General features: G+C 42.4%; 1 protein-coding gene across 1 annotated transcript in view; it reads left to right on the forward strand.

Annotated features, from left to right (window-relative positions):
* The window catches only part of LOC311101436 (A-kinase anchor protein SPHKAP-like), a gene marked incomplete at its 5' end in the record, with an annotated part of 72,966 nt that overhangs the window by 24,766 nt on the left and 21,842 nt on the right, over window positions 1-26,358 (forward strand). The window contains 2 exons of the mRNA XM_084142581.1: window positions 15,911-16,013; window positions 17,903-18,013. Coding sequence (XP_083998707.1) covers window positions 15,911-16,013; window positions 17,903-18,013 — 214 coding nt within the window. The remainder of the gene's footprint in view (window positions 1-15,910; window positions 16,014-17,902; window positions 18,014-26,358) is intronic.

Raw genomic sequence — 26,358 nt, forward strand, 5'->3', positions numbered from 1 at the left:
GTATATAACTATTCCCCCCCCCCCCCAAAGTCAATACTTTGTAGAGCCACCTTTTGCAGCAATTACAGTTGCAAGTCTCTTGGGGTATGTCTCTATAGCTTGGCACATCTATCCACTGGGATTTTTGCCCATTCTTCAAGGCAAAACTCCTCCAGCTCCTTCAAGTTTGATGGGTTCCGCTGGTGTACAGCAATCTTTAAGTCATAACACAGATTCTCAATTGGATTGAGGTCTGGGCTTTGACTAGGCCATTCCAAGACATTTAAATGTTTCCCCTTAAACCACTCGAGTGTTGCTTTAGCAGTATGCTTAGGGTCATTGTCCTGCTGGAAGGTGAACATCCGTCCCAGTCTCAAATCTCTGCAAGACTGAAACAGGTTTCCCTCAAGAATTTCCCTGTATTTAGCGCCCTTCATCATTCCTTCAATTCTGACCAGTTTCCCAGTCCCTGCCGATGAAAAACATCCCCACAGCATGATGCTGCCACCACCATGCTTCACTGTGGGGATGGTTTTCTCGGGGGGATGAGAGGTGTTGGGTTTGCGCCAGACATAGCGTTTTCCTTGATGGCCAAAAAGCTCAATTTTAGTCCAATCTAACCAGAGTACCTTCTTCCATATGTTTGGGGAGTCTCCCACATGCCTTTTGGCAAACACAAAACGTGTTTGCTTATTTTGCAGCTCCTTCAGGGTTATCTTTGGTCTCTTTGTTGCCTCTGATTAATGCCCTCCTTGCCTGGTCCGTGAGTTTTGGTGGGCGGCGCTCTCTTGGTAGGTTTGTTGTGGTGCCATATTCTTTCCATTTTTTAATAATGGATTTAATGGTGCTCCGTGGGATGTTCAAAGTTTCAGATATTTTTTTATAAGCCAACCCTGATCTGTACCTCTCCACAACTTTGTCCCTGACCTGTTTGGAGAGCTCCTTGGTCTTCATGGTGCCGCTTGCTTGGTGATGCCCCTTGCTTAGTGGTGTTGCAGACTCTGGGGCCTTTCAGAACAGGTGTATATATACTGAGATCATGTGACAGATCATGTGACACTTAGATTGCACACAGGTGGACTTTATTTAACTAATTATGTGACTTCTGAAGGTAATTGGTTGCACCAGATCTTATTTAGGGGCTTCATAGCAAAGGGGTTGAATACATACAGTTGAAGTCGGAAGTTTACATACACTTAGGTCGGAGTCATTAAAACTCGTTTTTCAACCACTCCACAAATTTCTTGTTAACAAACTATAGTTTTGGCAAGTCGGTTAGGACATCTACTTTGTGCATGACACAAGTAATTTTTCCAACAATTGTTTACAGAGAGATTATTTCACTTATAATTCACTGTATCACAATTCCAGTGGGTCAGAAGTTTACATACACTAAGTTGACTGTGCCTTTAAACAGCTTGGAAAATTCCAGAAAATGACGTCATGGCTTTAGAAGCTTCTGATAGGCTAATTGACATCATTTGCGTCAATTGGGGGTGTACCTGTGGATGTATTTCAAGGCCTACCTTCAAACTCAGTGCCTCTTTACTTGACATCATGGGAAAATCAAAAGAAATCAGCCAAGACCTCAGAAAATAAATTGTAGACCTCCACAAGTCTGGTTCTTCCTTGGGAGCAATTTCCAAACGCCTGAAGGTACCACATTAATCTGGACAAACAATAGTACGCAAGTATAAACACCATGGGACCACGCAGCCATCATACCGCACAGGAAGGAGAAGTGTTCTGTCTCCTAGAGATGAACGTACTTTGGTGCGAAAAGTGCAAATCAGTCCCAGAATAACAGCAAAGGACCTTGTGAATATGCTGGAGGAAACAGGTACAAAAGTATCTATATCCACAGTAAAACGAGTCCTATATTGACATAACCTGAAAGGCCGCTCAGCAAGGAAGAAGCCACTGCTCCAAAACCGCCATAAAAAAGCCAGACTACGGTTTGCAACTGCACATGGGGACAAATATCGTACTTTTTGGAGAAATGTCCTCTGGTCTGATGAAACAAAAATGGAACTGTTTGGCCATAATGACCATCGTTATGTTTGGAGGAAAAAGGGGGTTCTTGCAAGCCGAAGAACACCATCCCAACCCTGAAGCACGGGGGTGGCAGCATCATGCTGTTGGGGTGTATTTGCTGCAGGAGGGACTGGTGCACTTCAGAAAATAGATGGCATCATGAGGATGGAAAATGATGTGGATATATTGAAGCAACATCTCAAGACATCAGAGGAAGTTAAAGCTTGGTCCCAAATGGGTCTTCCAAATGGACAATGACCCCAAGAATACTTCCAAAGTTGTGGCAAAATGGCTTAAGCGCAACAAAGTGAAGGTATTGGAGTGGCCATCACAAAGCCCTGACCTCAATCCTATAGAACATTTGTGGGCAGAACTGAAAAAGGGTGCGCGAGCAAGGAGGCCTACAAACCTGACTCAGTTACACCAGCTCTGTCAGGAGGAATGGGCCAAAATTCACCCAATTTATTGTGGGAAGCTTGTGGAAGGCTACCCGAAATGTTTGACCAAGTTAAACAATTTAAAGGCAATGCTACCAAATACTAATTGAGTGTATGTAAACGTCTGACCCACTGGGAATGTGATGAAAGAAATAAAAGCTGAAATAAATCATTCTCTCTACTATTATTTATTATTCTGACATTTCACATTCTTAAAATAAAGTGGTGATCCTAACTGACCTAAAACAGGGAATTTTTACTAGGATTAAATGTCAGGAATTGTGAAAAACTGAGTTTAAATGTATTTGGCTAAGGTGTATGTAAACTGTATGCACGCACCACTTTTCGTTATTTATTTAGAATTTTTTGAAACAAGTTATTTTTTTCATTTCACTTCACCAATTTGGACTATTTTGTGTATGTCCATTACATGAAATCCAAATAAAAATCCATTTAAATTACAGGTTGTAATGCAACAAAATAGGAAAAACGCCAAGGGGGATGAATACTTTTGCAAAGCACTGGACATGGAACCCAAAAGAGTTCTACCTGGAACCAAAAAGGGTTCTATGGCTTTCCCCATATAAGAACCCTTTTTTCTAAGAGTGTAGTATTGTCAGTTGTGTTGGGTATGTATGAGTGGCCAGTGGGCAAACTTGTGGCCTGGGGAATTCTAAAAGGCCTATCTGAACAGCTCAGTGTTCACACACCCTGTCTGTCTGACTGTCTGTTTGATTGTCAGCCTGCGGGTGACCGATGTCACTCACAGTCTAACACACACACACACACACACACACTCACACAGGCACACAGCTGTCACTCACAACACTTGCTGACTGATTTGAATGCGAGCGACAGCGCTAACCGCTAGCCAATGCAGTCTAACGATCTGACCACTCTGCCACTCTGTCTGTCTGTGAAGAGGACAACACGTCTGGTCTGACTGACAGACACCCACGGCTAATGGCAGAGGGGAAACAAAGCCTGTGAACAACAGGAAGTAGCTGTGTTTGAATACAAACGGCTATACTTAAAGAACAGGAAAGGCCTGTGTCATGAATACTAACACCTGTCTGACTGAGAGGAAGGTGTTTGAGAGATGTGTTTGTTTGGATGGAAACATGACTGGAGAGAGCAGTAGGGATTGTGATAGAGAGGTAGTAGTCATAGGGAATGATGGGGCATTTATAGCGCTAAATCACAAGGAATTATTCAGCATGGTGGAAGCGGTGTAGCAGTGTTTCACGGTGTGTGTGTGTGTGTGTGCGTGTGCCTGCTTTTGTGTGTGTATTCGGTCACACTGGTGCTTGTGTAGCACTGGTGCTGTCCTCTACAGGTGAAAGAGAAGGGAGACTGAGGGCTACATTAACACGTAGAATACAATAACTTCTCTGTCTACTGCAGTTTGGACCACTTGTCTTTGGTAATAAGGGGGAAGGAAAATTACTATTCCTGCAGAGTAGATGGGATGGGAGTGTGTGTGGGTTGAGGTGTGTGCTTGAGTGGAAGGCGAGACGAGGTGACTAGGGAGGCTGTGTGTGTGTGTGTGTGTGTGTGTGTGTGTGTGTGTGTGTGTGTGTGTGTGTGTGTGTGTGTGTGTGTGTGTGTGTGTGTGTGTGTGTGTGTGTGTGTGTGTGTGTGTGTGTGTGTGTGTGTCTGTGTGTGTGTCTGTGTGTGTGTGTCTGTGTGTGTGTCTGTGTGTGTGTGAGAGAGAAGAGAGAAGAGAGAGGGAGAGAGACTTCCAGTATGACTTACCCAGAGGGGAACAGCAAGGTGAGCCACTTCACACTGCTTGTCCTCTATGCAGCCTGGGGACTAAGGAGATTGCCCTTCAGCCTACAGTACAGTTCAACATATGGCTGTGACGGTGATGAATTTGGGGACTCACAATTAATCTTGCTAGATTTACCTTGGTTTGACTGTGGTGACACTGTGATGATGTAACTGTGGCAGCCTACGTTGAACATCCATTTACAGTACAATATTTGACAATATAATTTATGTCACAACTTACAAGTCTATTTTTATATCCAGTATGTGACACATTTACAGTACACAGTATGCCCACTACTTTAACACATACACAACAAAACAAGCTTCAGCCTGTCAGGACCCTGGGCCCTGCTCTCTACATGATATTCAACTCTCCAACACTCTCACACGCACACATATACTCTGCATATTAATGGTCCTATTACCCTGAAAGGTTGGTTAGATCTCCTAATACAGGGAGGAGAGGGGGGCTGTATTGCAGTAGCCATCGGGTAAAGAGAGCAACACTCCATATCACTCTGGCTGCTCCGCCTGCGCTGTTGGGGTGACTGAGGTACTAATTGGTATTCATGAAGAATCCTGAAGATGTCGTTTTCTTAGAATTCCCCCACTGATCATTACAGCACGGTAATGTGTGTGCGTGATGGGAAAAAATAGGGGGGAGGCTTTTTTTAGACATCAAAACAGGGGTAAAATTGCAGTCATCATGTCAAATAGACACTGTAGCTCCGCTGGGGCTATTATTGCCTTTATAAAGTGAATGATATAAGAACAGCAGGGAAAGAGAGGGGGGAAGGTTTGCTTGTTATTAGGATTCATACATGTATGAAAAATCTAGTTGCCAAGTGAACACATAAAAGCCTTAGGCCGCGTTCCACAGCTAAGGTGACGCAACAACCAATGGTTGCTTGCCACGTCATCGACTGTGTCATAGACTGACAAATTGTTATAACAGCTGATACTTAAAATACCTATCCAGGCGTTGTAAGATCTGTCAGGCATCAGCAATGTCTAAGCTCTGGAAGGCAGCCTTAGCTCATCTTCTATCGACACTGAGTGAGCTCAAGCAGTGAGATATTGACTTACATGGATAGGCTACACTGATATTCTAGGCCTACTGAAGCTGCTTTTCTGAGCTCTGTCACAGAGCTGTTTCCTTCAGAGCTATTAAAGTACATGTGTCCTGTTGCCTTGGCGTCAGGTCTAGATCAGGATCTGTTGTGGTATAGGGCATATCCTGGTAAAGAAAAACAGATCAATACTCTGTCTGACCCATTGGTCTGTCTGACCTTGTGCTGCCTGCTGTGGTTCAGGAGCTGACAACTATACTGACACCAGTGGATTAATTAAACCCTCCTTTGTTCAATCTTCATTTAAACAGGAAAATACCCTTGAGGTTAAACACCTCTTTTGAGAGGGGGACCTTGTCTTAACACTGTTGCATGTGAAATAAGACTAGAACAGTAAAGCAAACTATTATTGTTAGGGTGTGGTAAATAATGGACAAAACATAATTCAGCCTCCTTCCAATAGCCTAATAAAATAAAGTGGATTTATTTTGTGCCCATGATGAAAATGTAGAGAAGGGTTATCTTATCTACAGCAGCTCTTTTCCTTTTGTTAAGGGGAATCTATTGTGTATGTGTGTGTGTGTGTGTGTGTGTGTGTGCGTGTGCGTGTGCGTGTGCGTGTGTGTCTTTGCGCGCGTGCGCTTGCGCGCTTGTGTGTTTTTGATATATATGCTGGGAAAGGCTATGCTCCCGTTCCTCTTCAAGCGGACTGTCATTTTGCTGCTGGCTGCGCGCTGTTAATAAACAGAGTATACACACTCGCCCTATGAAGTCACGGTAGCGTCACGGGTAGCGCTGGAATTTCTCCTCTCCTCCGTCGGGGGATGTGCATCTGGACAGGAGAGTGTCCTCGGGACAGCGACGCGCCGCATTGCTCCGCTCCTCTCCAACCGAGGACATAAAACCCCAGGCTACGGGAGCTTATCTTGGACGGGATGGCCGGTGCTAAGTGCCTTCTGAAGACGCCGAGGTATGTGAACGGAGCGTGTTAATTAATACGGCGACTATTGTGAGAGTTTAAACAAATTGCAGATTATCCTTCAATTGAATGCTCCCTATTGACTGCAAATAAATGTTTGCCTATCTTACCTTTTTTATTTTATTTCGTTGCAATGCAATTGGTTGTTTATGTGTAAATTGCAATACTGCAATAATGTAGCCTAAATATGGCAACAATGTTTTGTGCAAATCCAGCTTTTGAATGGTATTTGTACAGTAGCCTGTATCAGCACAGCCTGCACAGAGCAGTAGCCTAAACAAGTACTGTGCTCCAGCTCTTGAGCGGTCGACTCAGAGGACATTAGGAAAAACAACTGAAACAGGAAAACATAAGATTGATAATAATCTAGCCTATACATGGAATTTAATCTGGCCAAAGATTATGCATTTCATCTGCCTACGTATTCTGCGTAACAGTGGATTTTAATAGCCTAGACTACTCTTAAAATATGTTATGATTATTTGAATGATGAAAAAATTGTGTAAACACAGTGTCTTGCAGCTAACCAAAAATGCCCACTTTGCATGTGCGGTGCCACGCATTAGGAGACATAGCCTAACCATCTCGGTTTACTTCAATGCGCAATACAGAGTAGCATAAAGACAAACAAATGTCAATCATTGCATTACTACATTGCCTAATACTAATAATTTGATCGGTTGCTCCAGACTAACGTCATTTATAGTCAGGGCTCTTAATACAAAAATACAATTGGTAGTACTGTGTAGCTCAGTTGGGAGAGCATGGCGCTTGCAACGCCAGGGTTGTGGGTTCGATTCCCACGGGGGGCCAGTATGAAAATGTATGCACTCACTAACTGTAAGTCGCTCTGGATAAGAGCGTCTGCTAAATAACTAAAATGTAAATGTACTGGTGCTCCCAACTTTAAAAAAATAGGAGCACCAGAAAATATGATTTTTAACAGCGATTGAGATATAGACTATATGAATTCTAGCTACCTGTAACCCTGTATTTGTTTATTATAAACAGCTAAAATGTTGATACAAATACCTGTCATTGAAATTAGAAAGTCATTTGTTGAATATTAGGTTTCGACATTATGTAAAAGCACTATTTTCCTATTGAGATGCATAGCATTTAAAATTGTAAACTGTCTCTTTAAGTGTCAAGTTTGTGATGCGAACATGCAAGATATCTGTTATTCATTCATTGCGATGAACATAGACTATAGTTGCTTTATTTTACTGTCAAAATTGGACTAAATTTTTTTATAGAGATGAATTAGGCTACATACATCTTTATGTGCACTAACTAATGTCATAGGCTAATTAATTTGGGGTTCAACACCTGAGGAAGTGGAAACTCAAAACACATTAACCATGGTTTTAGCCACCTACAAAAATAGGATGTTTTCAGTAAGGTGACCATGTTGAATGTGCTCTTTCTAATAGGTAGCCTTTCCGTTTTTTACCATCCATGATCTTGGCTGTCTAACTGATGACAGAGTCAGAGCAGATCTCTATGCTAATGCCGCGTTTTACTTTTAATGTGAGTTTGCGTGACCTCAGCTCAGCCTATCAGAAAACCGGGCCTGCCCATCTTATTATAGATTAGTATAACAGATAAATTGTGCTTACATTTTTTAAAATGTTAACAGGCCCATGGGCCGCCGGCCATGTCACCTTTTTCATTTGATTTTTTATTTTAAAAAAGTTTTTGTGTGTGTGTCTATTTAGACCAGCACCCCCCCCCCCCCCCCCCCAACAAAAAAATTGTCCATCTCATCCGCATTGGCGGTTTGCCACAAGCTGAACCTGCTTTTTGATTCATGATTAAGTGCTGATATTACCGTATCGCCCACCTTGCCTCCACGGCCGTGACCGGGCTCATCAACAAACCGGAGGCAATGAGTCTGTCATAATGATGAGACGTTATTGAGTGCCACTCCTATCAGAAAATTAAATGTGTGTGTCTACTTCAAATTGGCTCTGATGAGACCCGGGCGCTCACCAGCGCGCAAAATGTGCGTAATGATCTGTTAACCGTCATGCTCCTCATATAGAAAGGTCATGCTCACGAATCAGTTGGCCTATGGAGCCGCGGATTTGCGTGAAACTAAAGATTTAGCATATTCTGACTTCAATTGTCTCTATTTTGTGAGGATTCATTTCTGTTTTCTTTGTGTGTGGCATAGAATAGCCATACAATTTATAGGTCACATATGTTAAATTAGTTATTGCAGGGGTGTTGTTTGTAATTGTGACACAATACTAGGTTATCCAGAAGAGCTCTTTACCTTTGGGACCAGTTCCAGTTTTGCACCTGGTGAATGACAGAGTACCTTGGGATTGAATGCTGAGCTCTTGCATTGACCATTGTAAATATATTACTGCAATGTAGAAGACAAATGCACTTGGTCCTGGGAGTGATCTCATACATGCTGCCATGTGTGAAACTGGCCATCCAGTGTTTTTGTTGGTCATGATTGAACTGTGCTGGCACGCAACTGTGTGTGGCCTTGGTATAGCTGTGCTATATCAATATTACAATTTGGTATAATAATAATTTTGCACTATTTCATAGAGGTTTAGTTATGCAGATTGAGTATAACACTTTTGGCCCCTGGGTTGCACACACAGTAAAAATGACAGAGTGAATCGAACTATTTGATGAACATTTTACTCTGTCAAAGATAACATTTGGTCCCAGTCCAAAAAGAGTAAAACGTACTCTGGCAAGGTATTTCTTCAGAGTTGTATTTGCTCAATTTAGTGTTGAAATGTAACTGTTTCATTGCGTTTAACTCTGTACAGTATTAATTTTAAATAACTCTTACTTTTTTTACTCTCTGAAGTGTTGTTCAGTATTCTAGAATTCATTGTTGAGAGTAATGTTTACTCCTACCAGTGTCATAACAAATTTACTCTGACTCATAATACGAAATAAATTCACTGATCAGGGTAAACACAGAAAAATTATATTACTACCATAAATCAGTCAACACAAAATATTGCATAATAGGATTTGTTTATTACATGAGATGCCAAAAACAGCCCAAACAGTACTAGCATGGTGTACAATCTTTGAAATAAAATAAAGCAATAGGGACAGTACGAATTGAAAGCCACACCCACGTACCTCCTTGGGGGAATTTCTCAATTGTTCCGATACTGTGTACAATCGTGGAAATAATATCACATGAAGCAGTACGGGACCTGAAACAAACTTGAATCATCACCACCATATGACATCTGTATGTCGAATGCTTTGTGCTACAAAAGATATTCAACATCAACAACATGGGGTCCCTTTCTTGTCCGTACATGAAAATGTTCACAAAGACACAGTGTGTCTAAAGCAAAGGTAACTAGCAGTACGTTTTCATCTTTTACAAGAATAGACTGGATTTTGTGAAATATTGGCATCTCACAATGAACTTTAAGACAAACAACCAAATCTGAACGGTATACTGTTTTACACTCAAAACCTTAGTGGAAGAAGGCCACCGGAATGCGTTTGCTATCTCATGAGCTCCTTCAATTATGTTCAAGGACACCATTTTCCCTGGACCAATATCCAATCTATCTAGGTCAAATGTTTGCCATGTCACTTTGGTGTTTATTGGCCAATGTTTTAGTTATGTTTTTAAAGCTTTAAACTTTATTTTTTTGCTATGTAGCGCTTACACCAGATATGGAGAATTGGCCCGATTTTCTGAATACATCGCCGATAATGCACCATAAAATGATGCTTTGGTAACAACCCTTTTCCAGGAAAAAAATACTTAAACAATATGTGGTGTTCTGCAATCAAGTGCTTCAAATAGACTAATACCATCTGATACCACTGGAGAAAGAAAATACAATGTTGACAATTTGAAGCAACAAAAGCAGCAAATGCCAGTGTTGATCATTTGGAGACACCAAGTCACCAAAGATAAGTGGTAGATTGCGTAGTAGACTCCAAGACTGAATGGCATTTAAGCCCAAATCATTGGAACACTCAAGTAACTTCACTGTAGGGGATCTGTTGTTTCTTTCCATATAACCATAGTTGAAGCTATGAATTCTCATTTCAATTTATTTTGAGGTTAAATGCTTGTTGTGCAAGTGCTGTAGTAGCAATTTCACCTCATATTGCCCAACACCCTCCAAGATGTCATCCAAAATTCTCAGTTGTATGAAAGTACTGTAATGAATTTAATCGCATGTTTCTCTTTTGAGATTAGAGCATGATTCTTAAAGAAACATCCATCACGCAAGTGAGGGCTGCAACATTTAGTTTGTTTGCATTTTTGTAAATAGACTCTAGTGTCTGCAAAATGGGTATGTACATGAATTTATCTGTAACAATAACCTGGTCATATGTTCCAGTGGTTCTATTGCGTCACGTGTCAAATCTTGTGCCAAGAACATATTCAACTGGATCTAAAGTTCCACACTTCTCTGAGAAATATTTAAACCTTTTGGTTTCAGAATTCAATACATTGAAAGGCTTTTCAATTTGCCTAAAACACTGATCTATTTTACACCCAATATCATTGTTGCCAGTTTCCTGTAAAGACAGATACTTCTTCACTGACTCTTTAGCTTCACTATGGATATCATCAACTATCTCTTCCATGGAACTGGCTAAAGTGTTCACTGTTGTTTCACCAACTCCTGCTGCTTTGAGTTGAGCTATTGTTGCAGCACAATTATCCACAATACTCTTATTATACAGAGCTGAATCACAATGTGAGCTTGGTGCTGGCACATCACCAAAATCATTTTCTACAAAACTGTTAGCAGCGGTAGAGGAGCCTCCACCATCATTATCAGAAACTGCTTTGGTACGCTCTTCATGTGCCTTGTTAAGATGCATTCTAAATCCAGAAAAAGTGCCAAATACATGTGAACAACCAACCTGACCACACTTTAAACGCAGAGATTTCCCTGAACAAAGACCGTGGATTAACTTCAGATGTTTTACAAGGCTATTGGTATTTGCCTGGTGTCATTTGCAAACAAAACAAAACATGTCTGTGCCTCAAACAGATCTGTTTAATGCAACATTCTGGCCCTCAGCTCTGCTACCCTGTGATTCGCCTTAGTTATATCAACGTCAATGTCGTAGATTGTCGTTTGTAGAAAAGTGTACGTTTGCCAGACCCTGACTGTATGAGGTACCAAAGACAAAGTGAGCTTTGAAAAGCTCATTAAAACAGCCCAGTGAGCCAAATCCCTTACAAGGTACCGGATGTTTGTCAATCACGATGAAGTAGGTGTGAATGCTTGTTCTCTGGGTCCCCACGGCAAGCAGATAGGGCTGTTTACTTCCGGTGATGCCATCAAGACGCTGCTGGATGCTGGTCCCTGCCTATAAGACATCTATTGTTAGATCATCTACTATTAATTCGCACACAATCTACTATAAGTCTTACAAGCCAGACAGTAGTGATTCTAATATGTATTACAGTGTTGTAGTAGTGTAAATTGTAAGAGGTATTATAGCAGTAGAGTTGATGATAGTGTTCTTTGCTGGGTTAAGTGTTTGTACACTTGAGGGAGGGAGGGGTGAAGGGGAAGAGGGGAAAGGAAAGGGGGGGGGGGGGGGGAGAGATCAGGATATAGCGACACAATTTGTCTATAACACCGTGTGTCTTGCTGACATCTTTCCTGGCCTGTTGTGGCCTTGAGCGGAGGGAGGCAGAAGATGGACGAGGAGAAGAATGGACGACATGACCCAGCCTAGAAACTCAAATTTAAATTCTGACATTAGAAAACTTTCAGAACATGTCTGTCACTGCTGGTGACGACAAAGCGAAAAAAGGTTTTTGAAATCTTAGCAAATGTATTAAAAATAAACAACAGAAATACCTTATTTACATAAGTAATTAGACCCTTTGCTATGAGACTCGAAATTGAGGTCTGGTGCATCCTGTTTCCATTGATAATCCATTATATGCTTCTACAACTTGATTGGAGTCCACCTGTGGTAGATTCAATTGATTGGACATGATTTGGAAAGGCACACACCTGTCTATATAAGGTCCCACAGTTGACAATGCATGTCAGAGCAAAAAACCAAGCCATGAGGTCTAAGGAATTGTCCTTAGAGCTCAGAGACAGGATTGTGTCAAGGCACAGATATGGGGAAGGGTACCAAAACATTTCTGAAGCATTGAAGGTCCCCAAGAACACAGTGGCCTCCATCATTCTTAAATGGAAGAAGTTAGGAACCACAAAGACTCTTCCTAGAGCTGGCCGCCTGGCCAAACTGAGCAATCGGGGGAGAAGAGCCTTGGTCAGGGAGGTGACCAAGAACCCGATGAACACTCTGACAGAGCTCCAGAGTTTCTCTGTAGAGATGGAAGAACCTTCCAGAAGGACAGCCATCTCTGCAGCACTGCATCAATCAGGCCTTTATTGTAGAGTGGCCAGACGGAAGCCACTCCTCAGTAAAAGACACATGACAGCCCACTTGGAGTTTGCCAAAAGGCACCTAAAGGACTCTCAGACCATGAGAAACAAGATTCTCTGGTCTGATGAAATCAAGATTGAACTCTTTAGCCTGAATGCCAAGAGTCACGTCTGGAAGAAACCTGGCACCATCCCTACAGTGAAGCATGGTGGTGGCAGCATCATGCTGTGGGGATGTTTTTCAGCTGCAGGGACTGGGAGACTAGTCAGGATCGAGGAAAAGATGAATGGAGCAAAGTACAGAGAGATCCTTGATGATAACCTTCTCCAGAGAGCTCAGGACCTCAGACTGGGGCGAAGGTTCACCTTCCAACAGGACAACGACCCCAAGCACACAGCCAAGACAACGCAGGAGTGGATTCGGGACAAGTCTCTGAATGTCCTTGAGTGGCCCAGCCAGAGCCCGGACTTGAACCCAATTGAACATCTCTGGAAAGCCCTGAAAATAGCTGTGCAGCGACACTCCCCATCCAACCTGAAAGAGCTTGAAAGGATCTGCATAGAAGAATGGGAGAAACTCCCCAAATACAGGTGTGCCAAGCTTGTAGCGTGTCACGCCCTGGCTCTAGGGACTCTATGTTGAGCCAGGGTGTGGATTTTCTATGTTTTGTTTTCTATGGGTTTTGTTCTAGATCGTTTATTTCTATGTTGGCCAGGGTGGTTCCCAATCAGAGACAGCTGTAGCTCGTTGTCTCTGATTGGGGACCATACTTAGGCAGCCTTTTGGCATTTTAGTTTTGTGGGATCTTGTTCCGTAAGGTTTGTGTTATGACCTAGGACTTCACGTATCGTTTTGTTGTTTTGGTTCTTGTTGTGTACACTTAATAAAGTATGTACGCCTATCACGCTGCGCCTTGGTCCGCTTCTCATAACGATCGTGACATAGCGTCATACCCAAGAAGACTCGAGGCTGTAATCACTGCCAAAGGTGCTTCAGCAATGTACTGAGTAAAGGGTCTGAATACTTATGTAAATGTATTTTTCCTGGGTTTTTAAAATTATTTAAATTTGCAAAGATTTCTAAAAACCTATTTTTGCTTTGTAATTATGGGGTATTGCGTGTAGATTGATGAGGGAAAAAACAATTTAATCAATTTTAGTATAAGGCTGTAATGTAACAAAATGTGGAAAAGTCAAGGGATCTGAATACTTTCCGAATGCACTGTACTAGAACTTCATATTACAGTGTAAAGTGGACCTCAGCTGTGAACTCAGCGTTGTGTTTCAGGTCCTGAAGCTCGGTTGTTGGTATGAGTCGATGGCTCTGCAGGATGACCTTCTGTTTGAAGACAGTAGGCCATTTATCCAGGAATTTTGTGGAAGTTGCGTCACCAAACATCAGTCCAAAATCTTGCTCAATCTACAGACAAGACAAAAAGACAACAATAAAATCTCAGCTACCGGATTTCTAAGACATGGTCCTGTCACTTTTTAAGGGTAATACTCTGGAAATGACCACCCTGCGACATTGTCATGCTTTGGAAAAAACAATGCATCAACGTCATTCATACATTCTCACACGTGCATGCTATGAAGTTGACAGAGTTCATTTCATACAAACCATGCCTAGTATGTCCAGGAACCGTGGAAACACTGAGTATGTCAGAGGAGTTCTGTGGGTCATGGACAATTTTTTGGCAGTAGGCTGAGGTCAGCTTAATCTTTTCTTTTACGGTTGCTTCATCAGATGTCTGTTTCATCAGCGCAATGGCCTTTCAACACTGCCCTTCTTCACTCAGCCAGTCTTCGTCCATGAAGGGGTCTCTGTCAGCAACTGGTCTACCTAAAACCAAAGATTAAAAAAGGACAGGAACACACAACACTGGTATAAACAGTCCAACCAAACGCCATTACACTGAATTGCAAGAAAACCCCATAAAAAAACAAGTCTCACTCCCTTGTGAACAAACCTTCACATGCTTACATCCTCACATGCCTGCACCCGAGCGAGCACAAACCATACACACACAAATAAAAGACAGTTATGCATGCCAACCAGATGACCCACCTGTTAGTGATCTACAAGGGGACTTTATTCTTCCCTCTGCAGCCTCCTTTTGCTGGTCGCTTCAAGTACCTACCTTTTGTATGTCCATTCTGTCAAACCGAGCTAAAATGATTAGCTAGCTAGCTAACGGTAGCTACGCTTTGAGAATTTGGTTGCTTGGTAAAAAAAACAGGCTATATACCAATCGACTGCTAGGTAATAATGAATATTTGGCTTGGAACTTGCTAATGATACATGATAAGAAGGATACGCTAAATGGTTGACTTAGGTCAAATAAGAATTTTAAAACGATATTACTTACCTGAAAGCAAAGACTACTTATGTCAGTGTCAGCCTGAGGCGAATGCGAGGAAGAAAATATAAATGGCGGCAAAATCGAAATCTAACTTCTAATCTGTGAGCAAGATCACGTTGACTCTTGCAATATTTATAAACACTCTATTCGAATTAATTCTGTTTTACCTCGACTCTAGTGGCCACAATCAGTCACTTAATTCCCAAAATAGTTAAAGCTGCTCTTTTCGAGTCAAATACTCTGCATTATTTGCTGTGCAGAAAACTTCCCTATCTAAGAAGGGGATTTACTTACCTTGGGCAAGATACAATGTAGGCACACATACATTCTGATTTGATACAGCATGAAGTAGGTTCATCCCTAAATTAAACCAGTTCCAAAATGAAATACTTTTAATTTACCATGAAAGTGATGATCACAGTGCCAGCTGTCTCTCTGGTCTCCATGTACCTCCCTCCTTTTTCATGTGAAAGTTTTATCCTAATTAATACAAACTTCTGATTAAAAATCAGGTGCTTTTTTTCCAAGTTAACTTTAAACTTACAAATCACAGATAATTAATTTAATGAGGAAAATAATGTATGTCATCCTTTCAATCCTATATTGGTTGTAATCATACCAATGAACACCATACAATGTCTCAAGCACCCCAAGACAAACGTTATGTCTGCGTTTACCCTTGTTTTTGGTAGAGGTTCAGAGTTTTTGTGTTCCTCTAATGCAATTCTCTAATGGCTGGTGCTGTACAGCAGTGGGCATGCCAGGGAGCATGTCCCCAGGCAAGGGTGTTCACCCATGGGCTGATAGGTTCTCTAAAGCCCAAAGAGGGGCCCTGCCCTGGGGCTGTGTACAGTGGGTCCTGACACAGACACACTTTGTTCTCCTCCTGCAGTAACTTCCAGTCGTCAGCCATGTTCGAGAGCTCTGAGTCAGCAGACGCTGAGGGAGTCAGCACAGACAGCACCCTGGGATCCTCCGTCACCGCCTGCAAGAAGGTAAATACATTAATGTGTGTGTGTGTGTCCCTCTCCCTGGTGAGGGAGAGTTAGTGCCATTGCAACAGACAGTCATCTAGTTGGATTGATCATCTCAATGTGTCAGGGAGACAATGAGAGAAATGGCAAATAACAATGGTCTCAGGGGGGAGATTCCGTTGAATTTCAACCTCTTCTGTTCTGCTGCCCCTCCTTCCTCTTGAATAAGGAGCATTGTCCGTCGATATTGCTGTTTGTTCAGTTACTTAATTAGTAGACGGGTCGTCAAGTTAAATTACTTCTATTGAGCCTCGCCGCTCTGTCGCTAACATACATAAATAATATTACATCACAGGAGGTTGGTGGCACCTTAATTGGGGAGGACGGGCTCGTGGTAATGGCTGGAGCGGAATTGTGGAATGGCATCAAATACATCAAACACATGGTTTGATGCCATTCCATTAGCGCCGTTCCAGCAATTATTATGAGCCGTTCTGCAGCCTCCACTGTATTACATGTAGCATTTGTAATAGAAGTCTCTGCACAATGACACAAAACTATTTATAAAGACAAGATTTCAACCCTAACTGTAGGTCAGGTCCCCTGACTTGACAAAGACCTAACAATCTAAATATTGTCTTAATAAGATACATGTGGGAGAATAATATTATTTTTGCTGGTGAACATTTACTATGATATCAAGCACCTGTATGAAGCTGGGTCATGTTCATTGGTGCACATCGTTGCAAAACATTTTGCAACGGAATACAAAATTAAGCATTTATTATTGGACAAGTTGAAATAGCACCTCCCCGTTTTGGGCAGTTATCTCCCGTTTTGTGCCTAATGAACACGACCCTGCCCTCACTCCAAGCTCTGCCAAATTGTGATTTCATGACCATGAGGCCACCTGAGTGTTAGTCACCTCTACCTGGCCCTGGCCCAAAGCAGATGGACAACACCAGAGGACGATGGCACTGGGGGCATGATGGAGTCAACCTAGAAATACACTATGGAAATTGTTATTGTTTTGTAGCCTGACTATCCATCCACATCGCTCTGGCCAAACGCCACACCCATTAGCATTTATTTTCCTAGATTTGCTTTCCTCCCTGCTTTCAGGGGGGTTGGGTTAAATGCGGAAGACACATTTGGGTTTAATGCAGTCAGTTGTGTTGACTAGGTATCCCCTTTCCCTTCCTATTGGTCACAGACACCGATGGGTTGGGCCAGAGCCGGCCTGGCTTGACGTAATCGGCTTTGATAGTCTGATTGGTTAGAGGTGATTCGATCGCTGATGAATTCGTTTTTTTACAACGCCCCTCATTTTGACGTCATTTTGTCTAGGATGGCAGTTTCAGACTGAATGTATGTGAAAGGTTACATTTGAAAGGTTATTTTATGGATTATCCTGTTGTATCTCCTGAGGGATCCCAGTGACTTTCAAAGTCTTAGTGACAACCAGCACCATTTACCCAATACTAAAATAATCAATAACTCTTCATATGTATTTATGTGTCCCTCTGACAAAGGAACTCTTGACTCTTATTGGAAGTCGCAGGTTAACAGGACTTGATACTTAACCCATAGTGTCCATTGAAGCAGCCCGCGGGGAAGCGTAAAAACACAGTAAATATGTGGAGTGTAAATAGGCTAACTGACAGACTATTGATCCCTCTTACAGAGCAAGGTCCCACAGAGCACCTCTTGAACAAAGGGCCTGTAGAGATCTTTATAGCCAGAGGGTAAACACTAAGATTGTCAGCTGAAGGTGAATGGGGGACTCGTGTGTGTGTGTGTGTGTGTGTGAGAATGTGTGCATTTGTATGTACTTTCCTATATTATACATTCTGAGAAGGATTTCAGTCATGTGTCTGTGTGTAAGAGTGTGTGTTATCTGTGCCTTCCAGGTGCTGTGCAGTAGCAGTGTGCTGGACTCGTCAGAGTACTGGCTGAGGAATGAGAAGGCTCTGTGCAGGCTGGGCCTCCTGGAGGATGACGCTGAGGGGAGATGCAACACGGTGAGTTGTGTGTGCCTGTGTTCCCATTTTTTAAAATGCAAAACAGGCTATCCGGCATATCGGGATGATTTTAAAATCCTATTAAATTCTTTAATTTGTAACTATATGTCTGCCACCAAATATATGGCAATGTATAGCACTTTGTAGCACAGGAATTATCCCTTTGGGACACAACTGGTAAGGGCTGGTGTTCTTACTAGAAAACAAAGGTTTCACTAGTCTGTCTGTCTTTTCCCTCAGTCTCATTCCGAGCTCTGGAGCGATTAAAAAGCTTTTTAATCTTCCCATTGTATGTGCAAATGAGACAGTGCCGTTTTTACACAATGTGTCCAGATCCCATGAATCCCTGGGGTGTTTTATGTGAGCAGGAAAAGATGCCAGCCATCTTCCTGTAGCATCGCCTCTCTCTCAGTGTGTGCGTGTGTGTGTGCCTGTGTGTGTGTGTGCGTATGTGTGTTGCCTCTCTCCTCGGTGACAAATTGTACAGCCTCTCAATTCGCAAATCAACTCTTCCCGGGTTACACAACTAATCAATCAAATGTAAAAGAAGAGTCACTAATGTGACTGTGACTGTGACTGTGAGTGGGTCCTCAGCAGACAGTCACAGTGGGAGAGTGGATGAGGAGCAGGGGGTAGGGGTGTGTGTGTGTGTGTGTGTGTGTGTGTGTGAGAGAGAGAGAGAGTGTGTGCATGTGTGCACGCTTGCGGGTGTGCTTGTGTGTTTGTTGATTCCCCCCACACCCTCTTCTGTTAACCAGGATTATCACAGTAATATGCCTGTGGCCATATCAGCTTAGTTAATTACAGACCCTAGGCCAGGAGTAAACAGGGTCTGTGTCAGTGAGTGTGTGGAATGCAGATTTAATAAGCTTGATGGGATATGGTTTTTGTTTACTCCACTAAGGGTTTTGGTTGGGGAGCGGGGGAAGGGTTGGTTTATTAGTGTGTTCATTTGGTTCATTTATGGAATCACCTAATATGGTGACTTTTATCAATGTGATTGTTACAATGTGATTGTTACAATGTGATTGTCATTGATTACACATTCAGCGGCAGCAGAGGTATTTAAGTTAAGCTCCGAGGTCGTGTTTACGACAGGATCAAGTTTATTGTCCCTGAAGGGAAATTGTCTTGGACACACAGTGCTAATTTGGTGACATTGATATGTCATCCTGGTGTTCCGTTTCACAAAGTATGATATCTTTATTACCCACTCATTTCATATGATGGAGACAATATGGCCACACAAACTGGTTGAGGATGTGACAATTACAGTGACGTATATTCCTGAATAGAGACAGGAATGTGTGTGTGGAAGGCTCAGGAAGGAAATGGGACTATGCACTCAGGAGCTCAAAGTGTTAAGATAAAATCTTGTAAGTTCTCTCTTTTCACTCCTCACCAAATCTAGGTCTTGTCACCTTTGATCACTCGCTCATGTTTTAATGCATGAACTGAACTCACAGTGAGGTGTTACCTAGCTGCAATAGTCACAGTGAATTTAATCAGACCCCTGAACACATTGACGGAGGGTAAGCAATTTGGAACCGAAGTCTTCGGCACCATTAGTTCTGCTCTGCTAGTTACAGTGAAGTTACAGAGTTATGTTTCCGATCCTATTCTAAACACTTATAGAGATGAGATCTATATCATTGTTCATCTCAGACCCCAGAACCAAATATTGCATGCACTAATAATCTGTCACGAGAGACTATCACTATCATTCTATGCCATCAACATCAAAACTATTCCCAGTTTCACTCTCTCTATCTACACACTGCCACACGCACAAACGCACGCACGCACGCACACACGCACGCACGCACACACACACACACACACACACACACACACACACACACACACACACACACACACACACACACACACACACACACACACACACACACACACACACACACACACACACACACACACACACACACAACACACCCACCCCTCTTCTTGTTTTGAAACCCACAGCTCTCAGTCATCCATTCATCTTTAGGTTTAAACACTTCAGAGCGAGGTAGCGTACACTTCAGCTATCTGTTCCATACAGGCCTCATAAAATGGGGCGGCAGGTAGCTTAGTGGTTAAGAGCGTTGTGCCAGAACCGAAAGGTCGCAGGTTCTAATCCCCGAGCCAACTAGGTGAAAAATCTGTCGATGTGCCCTTGAGCAAGGCACTTAACCCTAATTGCTCCTGTAAGTCGCTCTGGATAAGAGCGTCTGCTAAATGACGTAAATGTAATGTAAATGTAAAAAAGCCCCAGTGAGGAAGAGTAGACTAACATGCCATCTGCAGCAGAGGAACTGACTTACTGCATGTGGACACCTGGGTTGTATTCATTAGGCATCAAACGGAAGAAAACAAACTGAAACAGGGAAGGATGACCTGAACTTGCTTATTTTCCTTTGCCATTGCAAAATGTTTTGCTATGGTGTGCCATAATGAACATGACCCAAAGAGTCCTCACTGCTGTTTCTGCTGCCAGGTTCTATGATTAAACATCATGTCAATGTCTTTATTCTACTCTCTAAGGCAGGGGTGTCAAACGTCCGGCCCGCGGGCCGGATCAGGCCCGCAAACGGGTTTAATCCGGCCCGCGAGATGATTTTGTAAAGTATAAAAATGATAAAGAAACTGCTGTTCCAATTGTGTCCACTGGATGGCGCAATAGCAATTGTGTTAAGCAAGCAAACTGTTTATACCGGGGCAGAGCAAATAGGTCAAGCAAGTGCAGCCAGTCCGGATGAGCTACTTTGTTTTGCCCGCGATATTTATTACGGCTTCTACTTTTAACATTATGTGCTTTGGCACCCTCATTGCCCCAATATGTCTCTGTCAAAAAAGAGAAAAGTGTACGCAGAGTGCAGAGTGTTCCAAGAAAAATTGTCATCCTTCTATTTATTCACGGAATTGAATGGGAAAGCTGTATGTTTGGTGTGTTCACAGCATGTTGCAGTGCTGAAAGAATATAACCTTCGTCGCCACTATGTGAGTCTTCATGCCGACAAATATGACAACTTTCAAGGACAGCGGAGAAGAGAGAAGGTGAATGAACTGTTGGCGGGTCTGAAGAAACAGCAGTCTGTGTTTACTCACAGCCGAGACATCAGTGACGCTGCAGTGAAAGCTAGCTACCTCATTGCTAATGAAATCGCAGTGGCTTCAAAACCATTTAGTGAGGGTGAATTTGTAAAAACATGCATGATGAAGGCAGCGGAGATTGTGTGCCCTGAAAAGCACCAGGCTTTTGCAAATATCAGCCTGACAAGAAACACAGTTGCAGACAGGATTTCCGATCTTTCAGTGGATTTGGACAGCCAGTTGAAGCAAAAAGTAAAGTAAATTATTGCGTTTTCGGTTGCAATTGATGAAAGCACGGACATTACAGATGTTGCACAACTGGCCATTTTCATCCGCAGAGTTGATGACACATTGACCGTCACCGAGGAGTTCGTGGAGTTGGTGCCGATGACAGATACAACGACAGCAGCTGATATTTTCACTGCACTCGTCAGCGCGCTGGACAGGGTCGGAGTGGACTGGTCCCGCGCTGTCAGCCTGGCTACAGATGGTGCGCCCTCAATGATCGGGAAAAAAGCAGGCGTTGTGACAAAGTTCAGAGAGAAAGTGCAATCTGCAAATGGTGGCGTGATTTTTGGACTTTTCACTGTATTTTGCACCAGGAGGCTTTGTGTTGCAAGTCATTAAAGATGGATAACGTCATGAAGGTGGTTATTATTTTTATTATATTATTATTATATTATTATATTATATTATTATTATATTATTATTATTATATTATCCAAACTGTTAATTTCATCCGATCCAGAAGCCTGAATCAACGTCAGTTTGACAGCCTTCTCAGAGAGAAAGACCACATCTATGGCCTGCCATACCACACTGAGGTAAGATGGTTAAGCCGAGGTGCTGTGCTGAGGCGTTTCTTTGATTTACGAGAAGAAATTGAACAGTTCATGGAAGAAAAGGGCAAACCAGTGTTAGAATTTCATTACGCAGAATGGATGCAGGACCTTGCATTTATGGTGGATGTTACAGAGCACCTGAATAACTTGAACAAACAGCTGCAAGGGTGCAACAAAGTTGCCACGCAGTATTATGACAGCATACGTTCTTTCAAGTTGAAGCTGTCATTGTGGGAGACGCAACTCGCCGGTGGTGATGCAGCTCACTTCCCCTGTCTGAAAAATGTGTGCGCGACCCAACATGTGGCAGACATGAAGCGGTTCAAAGATAAAATAACGGGACTGTTAAGGGAGTTTGAGCAACGCTTTCAGATTTTTGGTGAACTGGAGAAAGACTTCAACGTTTTTTGTTCGCCATTAACCGTGAATCCCTCTGATCTGCCCGTCAGCATCCAACTTGAAATAATATACTTGCAGTGTGACTTGGATTTGAAGGTCAAATTTGCCGCAGCTGGCTTGGACACATTTTATCAGAATCTCTTGCCAGGTTACCCCAACTTGACAGCCCTCGCTGCAAAACTGTTGTGCATGTTTGGAACCACATATCTTTGTGAGCAAGTTCTCTGTAATGAGCATAAATAAAACAAAGCTGCGCTCAAGGCTCACGCACAAGCACTTGAATCACATCCTGTAGTTGGCTGCCACTCAGGATGTGACGCCTGATATTGATGCGCTGGTGAAAGCTAAAAGATGCCAGGTATCAGGAGTCAAATAAACTATGCAACCCCACTTAAAGTGCTGCATGAGACACCCTGATATAGTTCTGTGATCTGTGATATACTTCTGTGAATCACTGAGGCATTGTGTGTTTGTGTGTTGTTTGTCCTCAGAATTTCAAATAGCTTGAGGTGTTTTATGATTAATAGTGATGTTGTGCTTTTGGACACACTGTCCTCAGGCTCCAGCTTTATGTTTATATGTTCTTATGTTGATGTGCTATTGTTTTTAATTGATTTTATTTTATTTGTATATTTAACCTATTCTTGACTCTGTGGTTCTTGCACTTGTTTGGGGAACAGGATTTCATTATTTGTATCTACATTTCTGCCTGAGAAATGACACCCTGATATAGTTCTGTGATCTGTGAAACAGTTCTGTGAATCACTGAGGCATTGTGTGTTTGTGTGTTCTTTTTCTTTAGAATTTTCAAATAAACTTGAGGTGTTTTATGATTAATAGTGATGTTGTGCTTGTACTATTTTGGACACACTGTCCTCAGGCTCCAGCTTTATGTTTTATGTTGATAGTATTAAAACAAAGAAAACAATCTAAAGTTGTTGTTTTTAAGTTATATATACCATGATTTTACCGGTCCGGCCCACTTGGGAATAGATTTCCCTCCACGTGGCCCCTGAGCTAAAATGAGTTTGACACCCCTGCTCTAAGGTCTCTAACTGCTGCATCTATGTAGATAATTGAATGGTATTCAATGAGGGGAGCTGAAAAATACTGAATGTAAGCTGTATCTCACGGCTGATGGTTAGGACGGAGTTAGTTACATTGATGAGATGAGATATTCCCAATCCGTATCATTCCTCACTGCTCTAATTGCCTGCTTGGTCCCACAGCAACTGTGTGTCTGCCTGTCTGCTTGCTTGTGTGCCTGGGTCGAGGATTGGGTATGACCAGCAATGGGACATCATTACCAGTTAGTTATATTATATAATATTATTCCAGAGTTGGAGGCAAAGGCTGAACAGGTGTAGACACCATACACATTAGTGTTGTGAATATTCACTGAGCTCCACAACTATAATCTCCCAGAACTAAAATCTTGTGTAATTTGGTCAGCAAGGTGATTTTCTTTGGTTTACGCACAATCTGTCCACGACAGATTACCACAACCCAGACCAGCATACATCCAGTGCACATGTAATGCCTCATGGCTGGCGCTATTGCTTGAAGGTAAGGGGTCAGGAGCCACAGAAGGATACCAAGGATGCATTTCAAATGGCACCGTATTCCCTATTTAGTGCACTGCTGTAGTGCATTATATAGGGAACAGGGTGCCATTTGAGACACACAAGTGGCTCACAGTCACAACATGGCCTGGCTGTGGCGGGCTTACATAACAACCACAGGGGAACACACAGAGGACACAGGAAGAACGACTGAGTGTGCTGAGATGAGAGCAATGAGGCATAGAGAGAAAGAGAGAGGCAGAGGTTATAGTTGAGAAGAAGGGTGTGAAGGAGGGAGAGATTGAGTGAGGGGGAGAGGATTTGTTGTTGAGGGAAGAGGAAGAGAGCTTAAATGTGGGTGGAGGATGGTGTGCATGTGCGCTCGTGCAAATTGATTGTCAATTAGGTAATTGGAAGGGTTTGTGATGCATTCTGTGTAATGAGTATTGCTATAAGAGGCATGCCATTGCTTTGTTTGTGATACAAGACAGACAGGGAGGAAAAATATGGTGGAAGTGGATGCTGAGTTCGAATCAAGCAGCGAGTCAAGAAAAGTTGTTGAAGAAGAATGTTCTGAATGGACAACAGTAGTAGTCGAAAACTGGAACAAAAAGGAAATTGTCTAAAATTGGAGTGGAGGATACGTGTATGAATGATAATGAATCGCTTCTTGTTGGGATGCGTTTGTTGAGTAAGGATGCATATGTGGGAAACCCATTTGAGGTGTCAAAGTGGAGTCTGTCAGAGTGACCAGGAATGGTCTTATTTTTATTAATTGTATTTCTGAAGAACAGAGGAAGAATGCAGTGAGCCTCAAAAGAATCCGAACAACAGAAGTTTTGTGTTTTGAACTTCAGAGTAGAGCACCTGTCAAAGGAGTCATCTCAGGGGCGACGACGGATGTTCAGGTTGAATACCTGAAGAAAAGTCCTGAAGGGCTTGGTGCAACAGAAAAGTTGTTTAGTTTATTTATTTATTGGTAATTCTGTAGTTTTTTTGGGGGGGTATTTTGTTCCATTTTGGGGAATCCTGTTTCCATCCCGCACAGTAGGTGGTGGGATGCACATTAAGTTGTGCAATCGCCAATACACCATAGAAGAAGAAGACAGACAGGTAACAGGTTGGTATGCTGCTGGCTTTACAGGCAAGATTGGAGCCTGGGTTTTCTTTTGTTAGAGCTATTTTTGATTCCGATATGTTTATTAGGCCTACCTTTTGTTCATTGTCGCAAAAAAGGTATATAACCGATGATATCATTTACGAAGATTATACCTTTTTTAAACATTTTGTCCAAAAAAAAAAGTTATTTTTTATCAATTACCGGTAGTATATTTGAGTTTAACCACAATATTTGTTGCATTATTTGTTCTGTCCTTTCTAGAGGATTAAATTGAAATTGCAACCAACTTTCTATGGCTTGTTTTAGAAATAGTGATATTTGGGAGATTATTTCCTTTTCAAATAACTGAAAGTGAGAGGTTGTAATCTGAATAAAGGGAAAAAGGCCATACTTGAACATTGGGTGTAGCACTCAATATTTTACATACAGCAGGTTTTTAAAGGACCAAAATAGAAATATTGCAATACTGGTATTGTCCCGGCCCTATTTATCATACATACACGCGCACGTCACACGCGCACACACATTGCACATCCACACACACACACAACTTGGGTGTGCAACCAATCAGAACCCCTATTCTCTAGCATCTATGTTGATGTTTAATCTCTTTTCGTCAGTTAGTCAGGCAGAGATTTAAACGTCTGTCTGCTCTGAAGAATTAGTGGTGGAGCCTCGTTCACATCTGTGGTCTCTGCCTCTCAGATGGGCCTCACTGACAGAGATGGCTAGGTGGCACATACAGCTCTCACCCCGAAATCCATTTTTGGAACTGCAGGCTATTGCCACCCCCACCTAATGGTGATGGGGTACAATGATTTTGTCCTTGGGAAGGGCACCGTATCTCTTTTTTTTTTTTTACTCCTCTCTCTACCTCGTTCCTCTTCCCTCCCTACCTCTTCTTTTTTTTCTCCCCTGTTTCTCCCTCGCTCTTTCTCAGTCTTCAACAGTCATCTCCTTATTTTTCTCTGCAATTGCTTTGACCTGCATGCAAGATACAATAAGCCCAAATAATGTGATAACCTTCACAACACCTCAGCTTGCATGGGCTTGCTAGAACCACCATTATAATAAGACAGCTTCAAAATGGGTTATACAAGTACCAGAGTGGGCTTTCTTGAAAAAAGGGAGAAGGCTGAATGTGATGGTAATAATGTAAATGGGGGTGAAGTTGCAATGTTCTGTGTTGTTTCACTCCGGTGGACATTTTGACTCTCCTGATAAAGAGCGCAACTCCAATTTTCAAGCTACTCTTGCCGTTTTGTTTCCTCCGTTCAATTCTATCCCTTTTTCAGCTTTGGGGTGGTTAGCTCACTGTTTCATCCTATA

The sequence above is a fragment of the Coregonus lavaretus genome (assembly GCF_964263955.1).
Source record: "Coregonus lavaretus genome assembly, chromosome: 26".
NCBI lineage: Eukaryota > Metazoa > Chordata > Actinopteri > Salmoniformes > Salmonidae > Coregonus > Coregonus lavaretus.